The sequence below is a fragment of the Erigeron canadensis genome, chromosome 7 (assembly GCF_010389155.1).
Source record: "Erigeron canadensis isolate Cc75 chromosome 7, C_canadensis_v1, whole genome shotgun sequence".
NCBI lineage: Eukaryota > Viridiplantae > Streptophyta > Magnoliopsida > Asterales > Asteraceae > Erigeron > Erigeron canadensis.
Genome location: NC_057767.1, coordinates 14,873,792 through 14,881,416, shown reverse-complemented (window position 1 = coordinate 14,881,416; position 7,625 = coordinate 14,873,792). Strand labels below are relative to the sequence as shown.

The window sequence follows — 7,625 nt, the reverse complement described above, 5'->3', positions numbered from 1 at the left end:
ATTCATGTACTTTAACCAATGCTTTTAAGGAATAAATATTATATTCCTTAAATACATGAAACCTTATTTGTACGGTAAAAAGAATTAAATACTAATTCTTTTTGCCTATAAATACCAAGTCATTTCCCTCGTCTAAATCACTTTTGTAATTTGGTGTGTTTGCCTAAATACTCTCGATCTTAACAGTTATACTTCACAACTTTAAGTATTTCGATCAAGGAGTTTATTTAGCAAATATAGATCACTTGTAGTTCATAAAGTTGTTTAGATACTTACTTTGTAATATCTTGGTTCCGCAACAACCTTGTATTTTATTTAACATCAATAAATAAAATACACTTGAAAATTACATTTGTGTTCCACCATTTACATACTTGTTTACTTATTTATTCCTTAAGTCTTTATTGCTTTATTTATATACTTGCATTTATATTATAAGCAATACTAGTCCAATCTAGTGCATACTTGACCTTGTTATTCTACACTTGTGGGTTAAACCATCGAGTGAGGGACTTTACACTTATGGTTTTTTTTTTTTGGAACGACTATGAATAACTTATGTTTTTAGAAATTGATTTATAATAATGTTTATTGAAAATTATTGTTCTTATTGTAACGTCATCGACTCATAACTATCGATAAAAATCGTGTCTTGTGTTTAATCATCATTCGTCTTGAATGTTACTTAATTGGCTAATATAATTTTGTTAAAGTAAATATTTCAATAAATATAGAATAAAAGTTTCTTACAATAATTATTTATTTATTTATTTACAATAAAATATTAATATAATTTCGAGAGAACCGACATTTACAAATATATAAATCATTTATTATTTCAACTCTATATATGTTTTATTATTATTATATACATTATATATATATCTCTTTTAAATTAAATATTTATGATGGAAAGTAACAAAAAGTGTAAATTAATGATGAAAAAAAGTGTAAATTAATGAGGAGTAATGTTGTGTTTACTTGATACGAGTAATAAATTAGGAAATAATATTATTATTTTGATCAAAAAGTTGTAAAATGTAATTAATGATGGAAAACAAAAAATTATAAATTAATTAGAAGAACTAATGTTATATTTAGTTAATAATAAATTAGATAATAATATCATTATTTTGATCTAAAGGTTATAAATAAAAGTTAAAAATCATCTAACGATTCTAATTCATTTAAGAACAATTTTAAATTTTATTATATACATATTGTAGATTGTAGATGTAGATTTACAGTTTCGATAATCAAATAACATTATAGATGGGATTCGAGTGTTCTAATATTAGGTTATAATAAAACAAATTTTGGTACACTTTATTAATGATATATTATGAAAGACATTATAGGGTAGAGATTCAGAAAGAAAGTTCTCAAGAGAGCAAATGTCCATTTTTATTTTTTTAGCATTTATTTTTTTTTTTCACTTTTTTCATTCCTTTTTTAACTAACTCAATCCATAAAAAAAATTTTAAATATTAAAAAAAAAAAAAAAATTGTAACCCAAGTTAGTGATTCATACATGTAAGGGTACGGTATGAGCTTCGCTCTTAAGGATATTAATAAAGGGTAGCCAGTAGGAGTGATAGGTCATACAGGATGATAGGTCATAAATGATGATAGGTCATAGGGGGTGATATATCTAACGGGCTTCGCCCTTAGCTATCATGGCTCCACCATACCTAAGATGCTTCGACTATAGCTTACAGGTTATGCCCTTTGAAAAAACAATATTTTTTTTTAAAAAAATTAAAATTTTTATATGGGATTAGTTAATTAAAATTGGAATGAAAAAAAGTGTGAAAAAAAAACTTTTTCAAAAGACAAGCTAAAAAAAATCAAATATGAATTTTCTCTCCCTAAAATAACTTCTCATTTGATCTCTATCCAAACATTATATATTTGAAAAAGATCATGTTTACGCAAAGGTTAGTTTAAAAAGGTCCAACATGAAAAACTCCAGAAACTAGCCACCATCGCATAGGATAGAACTCTCGAGAGAGCAACCTAAGTTTGACTCTCATCATGCTTTGACATTTATACCCTCCATTGTAACACTAAGCTTCTTATAAAATGATAGGAGAACGATATAGAGGTTATAATAACCAATGCTTCCAGATATTTAAAATTATATTTCTATTATATTAATATTAATATACTCCGTATATATTATGTGGATAGTTAAAAAGGTATCCAGCTAACTAAGCCATGACAATATATAGTCAATTCTAGTAGATGAAATGTTTGATTTCAAGCACATGCTAGCCGTCCACACGTAAACCATGAAATATATTATTAGAATGAAAGGACACCCAAAGTTGAAATTCAACATCCAATTTACGACTATATATATGTATATACTTTCCAAATCAAACTAAATAGGCATCACTCTTCATAAACACACCACTCGATTGTCCATTAAGTCTACCTCATAAACCATATACTTCCACCCTAACCATTACATAACTTGGATTATCTAGAATAACAGAGTATCGATAAATTGAATCATCCCATACAAAAGAGCAAGGGAATGGCGCTAGACAACAGTTATAATTCATGGGCAGATCAGTGGGATACACAGCCGGAGTACTACAATCATAACGGTAGCAATGGTGGCATTAAGAGTAAGGTTGGAGAAGGATTCGGCAAGTCAAAAGCAGTGACGAAAACAGGGATGAAGAAGGTTACAAAAGGAGCTACACTTGGGTTACAATGGATTAAAGAAAAGTATCATAAAAGCACCCATAAATAAACAGATGATCAAGCCATCAATGCATATATATTCACTCATATTGTTCATGTATGCAACAATTGAAAAAACTTGGATAGATATTGTGCATATTAATCTTGTAGTCTATTTCTGGTCATTTTTAGTTTATTTATTACCTGATTATCAGTCTGTTGCGATAACTTGTGTTTTTCTTGTCCTTCATATTCAATGGATTCTTTATTCATCAACAAAGTTGCAATTTTGTGCAAAAAATATAAATATAAATATAAACGTTAGGTGCAGAATACCTTATCATCTGGATGATAGCATAAGAAATTAGCAGTTGAGCCGCGAGACTTGTAAATAAGATGAAGAATTATATGTATTGTGCAGCCCCTTCTGTTTTATACCTCCCAGCCTCAGCATAACTCCGTTTGAAGGCGACTCGAGTGTTCTAATATGAGGACCGAGGATGATGATGAAAGTTCTTGCTTCTTTTCCTTCAATCTCACTATGTTCAGCCTCGTTATGTATGCTTCTATCCAAAAAGTGTTTAGACTGAAGTCTGCAACATGGATAAAGTGAGCCAAACCAAACTGATTCCCGATGATGCTCCATTTCCGGTTGCTATTGATGCTCCATTTCCAGTCTATATGTACATGAGCAACCGCTCTGTTGTGGACTGTGGAGAGGATGCATTCTAAAAATCTGATGGTGGTCGGCAGCTAAAGATTGTACCAAAATTTATCTTCACAACTACAAATTTCTAGAGTCACATACAATGGTATGACACCAACGGGTTAGTAGCCCAGCGGTAAGCAAGTCCCTCTGTGAGGGCTTGAATTTGGGAAGACCCAGGTTCGAGTCTAAGAAGGTTTTCCCTAATATGTTGTCATGCCTTTGGATGAAGGGGCTCTCTAGTGTGGACCCAGTTAAGACGGCGTAGTCTAGACCATTCCTTGTGATATTCGATCCGCACCTGTCAAAAAAAAACATCCAAGGGTATGACATTTATTTTTGATTAAAAGGTAGAATATACCCCGGTAAGCTTATGGTATGACATCTATGACCTTAACTTCTCAGTGAAAAAGAAAAACAGAAAGTTTACCAGCAAACATTTCTTGACAACTGAAGATTTTGCATTTTATTTTTATGATATTATTGATCTACAATCTTTATCGATTGCTTTCTGCAAATCTAGCCTGAAATCTTGTAAATTCTAGCATGTATCTATGTAATAAAACAAACCAAGAAAGATGAGCAGCCTGATGGATTAAATAGGTAGAGAACATGGGATCATATTATCATATTGAATCCAGATTTAACAAGCAAGAGTTTCTATGTCAAAAACCATATCACCAATGAGAGTCAAAAGACAAAATATTGCATATCAAAGAGAGAGTATATACTATATACACACTATTGAGAAATGTGGACATCGATGTGGATATGTAGATATGCAATCTGGGACAATCAACTGGAAAAGCAATGACAAAGAAAATTCTATAATAATTCGAGAGATTAAACGGGTATCGTAAATTGCCATACTGGGGATCAACTATAAATATAATACCATGACAAAATTCACCAGCACAAATGTATAAAAATCAAATAAACAGTTTACAACAGAATATTATTCAATATAATATAATAACGATATCATTTGTACAAGTTTCAAAACCATTCTTTATTGAATAGTAATTCATTAATCCATGTTTATGAGTCGTTGTGTAATTAGTTTGTGTATTTAGAGTTGTGTATGTAAAGTTTATAAGTTAAGGGGTCTAGTATGTCAAGATTAAAGTTAGTAACCGAATGGTAGTTATCTTCGGTTATAGGAAGTTATTTATAGAAGGGTGTGACTTTTGGAAAAAGTCATAATGATAGTTATGTATGAAAAGTTGTGACCTTTCATGAAGAGGCACAATGGTTAGGAAATTTATCTATATATATAGAAGTGTCTACACATGGTAAAAACTAACAGAATTCATTATATACAAAGTGTGAGTTTGTGTGTGTGAGTTTTGTTCATTAGACATGTTTAATTCAAGCCCGAGATGATCCGGATGGGCCAACATTCTTCATTCACATTCACCACCAATTATGCATCACCAATGATGGGTTTTTTTACCACCAATGGTATAGATCAAAGAGCATGAGTAAAGCAGAAACTACAACTATAAATTTTTCTCATTTACTTAAAAGTTTCAAATTTACCATTCAATATAAACGATGCATCACAATTTCCCTAAACCATGCCATGCATCAGGAAGCCTGTCCAAAAAAATAAAAAATGCAGCACAAAACACCAAATCAAGGCATCAGGCAATAATGAAACATACTAAAAAAAATCTGACAAATTATTAACAAAACATTATCCTAGATTACCAAAATGTTCAATTAGTTACGTTGTGCCACCAGATACTTCTTGGTTGTCAACCACCCTATGAGAATGATAGCAGGTTGGAGGCAAGTCTTTTGCTGCTATATCGTGAAAGACTTCTTCGTCTATTATATATTATATAATTTAATAATGAGAATTGCAGCAACAATACCATACATCATAATCTGAAATGACGAGGAAGACGGCCACATCTGCTCTGTGCTCTAAGTATCTGTTTAGCAAAATCTTGATTTCCAGTAAGCAAAAGGCCATTCAATATTCGATTGAATGTAAATTTACGAGGAATGAATCCTCTATCCACCATTTCAATCAATAATTTCCCAGCCACCATTAAATCATCCGACTTCTTCCTCCCAAACATTCCACTAATCAAAATATTGTAAGAATCCAAATTGGGCAAGCATTCACCACTACTCATTCTCTCAAAAACTTTCAGACTTTTCTCGATTTCACCTTCATCACAATAATATCTAATGATCACATTGTACGTTTGAACATTCGGTTTGCATCCATCATGTTGCATCCTATTCAGATACTCCATTGCCTTGTCCATCTTCCCACTATGACACAACCCTCGGATCACTACACTGTAAGTTGTGGGATTCGGTGTATAACCCCTCTTCAGCATCTCCTCAAACACCATAATAGCGTTTTCCACGTTGTCTTTCTTACAGAGTACTTGAATAAATGCATTGTAAGTGGCAACAGATGGAAGTATCCCAGCTCCAATCATTTCATCAAACACTTGCCGTGCCTTTTCGATTTCACCTGCAACCCCAAAGCCATGAACCATTGTCGTGTAGGTAACAACATCCATCTCACATTTTCGCCTTTTCATCTCCAAGAAGAACCGCCAAGCTTCTTTTAACTGACCTGCCTTGAAATACCCATTAAGTATCACATTATATGTCTTGAGAGTCGGTTCTAGACCATTCACAACCATCTCCCTCAAAACCTCCAATGCCCTAGGCGTTCGCTTAATCAAACAAAATCCATTTGCAATTATGTTATAACTAATCGTATCTGCTCTAAATCTTCTCTTTAAAGCCTTAAACAAATTATAAGCCATTTTCACTCGTCTTGACTTGCATAAAACATCAAGAAACGTATTGAAGCTATTCAAATCCTGTTGGCAGCCATATTCATGCATCGACAAAAAAACTTTAACGGCTTTGTCTGGTTTTCCAGCGGAAACATACCGTTCAGTAATAATTGCGAACGTTTTTGGGTTCGGCCCAAGCCTCCGTTTTTGCATACGGGCTACAAAAGCCCAAACAGTCTTGTAGTCACGTAATCGAGCTGCAATGTCAATGGCATGGTCAAACGAGGCTGCAGTATGAGCATACGTCGGGTGATGTTCAAGAAGCCTGAAAAAGTGGAGGGCTTTCGGTCCATGATTCCACAAACGTTTAAGAATTCTGTTCACCAAGTCCGGTGTCCAAAACACTGAGCTAGTTTCTAGATTATGGGATAGAGCTTGTGCATCCAACTTTAAGATAAAGTTGGAAAGGCAGACGGCGGCATCTTCCTCAGCTGGAAACAGCGAGGGAGGTGGCGTGGTGGTGGTGAAATTGCAAAATGACCATTTGTATCTTAAAGAACATAAAACAGAGGATGAATTCCTAGCATATTTCTCTCGCAGCATAAGTAATAGTAGCTGAAAACGACCCTGGATTTATTAGAGTGAAAAATTCAAGTTAAATCCAAGCTTATACAGAGTAATGTTTATATACACAACCTAATAAATCCTTTATGTAACATTGTTTAATCAAGATATATGTATGCCGATTACAGAACCAGGTCCCTAATATAATTATTCTTGAAAAGGGTTCTGTTCTTCGTTCGTGATACGGGTAGCAAATATATGGAATACAGGTCAATGGAGCTAAGTTTATCCTTTTGATAATTCATTTGAGGAAAGAAGCTTTTAAACTCGTTGGAAGCCCTTAAAGAGATCTTTAGATAACAAGCTAACAAATTAAAAGCATATATATACATATATTGTCAGTCAAGCATTTCATCAAACAGGTTTAGTGCATATTTAACTGAAGTTAGAAATCGGGACTAAACGTAAAAACGATAAAGCATTAAATAAAGTGAAAATCTATATGTACAACACATTGTAATCTTCTTGTAATAAATGAATTTAATCAACTAACAAATGATTATTATACACATAAAGAAAAGAGTTACGTTTAAACTTGAAACCGAGAAGGAGAATGATGTTTTTCAGCCGAGGACTGTCAGTTGTTACGCTGCTGAAATGTTTTGTACTTTAACCGATTTTTTTTTTTTTGTTTTTTACTCCGTTATCTTTTATTTCGAACTTTGACTCGAGTATATTTTTTATTTTATTATATAATATTGAGAGAATTAATGAGTGTGAAAATAATGTTACGACAAATCTTAATATTTATAACCTACAACATAAACATTCATATAATATTAAAATATTCATAATGTTTGGATATTCATACTTTATTTTAAGTTAATATGATATCT

General features: G+C 32.4%; 1 protein-coding gene across 1 annotated transcript; it reads right to left on the bottom strand.

The window, feature by feature from the left end:
* Positions 1 to 2,327: 2,327 nt before the first annotated feature.
* Positions 2,328 to 7,380, bottom strand: LOC122607838 (pentatricopeptide repeat-containing protein At1g74900, mitochondrial-like). Its single transcript, XM_043780896.1, has 4 exons — positions 7,317 to 7,380; positions 5,108 to 6,792; positions 4,937 to 4,993; positions 2,328 to 3,698 (listed from the first exon to the last, which is right to left on the bottom strand). The coding sequence occupies exon 2, from the start codon at positions 6,766 to 6,768 to the stop codon at positions 5,281 to 5,283; it is 1,488 nt and encodes a 495-aa protein (XP_043636831.1). The 5' UTR covers positions 6,769 to 6,792; positions 7,317 to 7,380; the 3' UTR covers positions 2,328 to 3,698; positions 4,937 to 4,993; positions 5,108 to 5,280.
* Between the last annotated feature and the right edge of the window lie 245 nt (positions 7,381 to 7,625).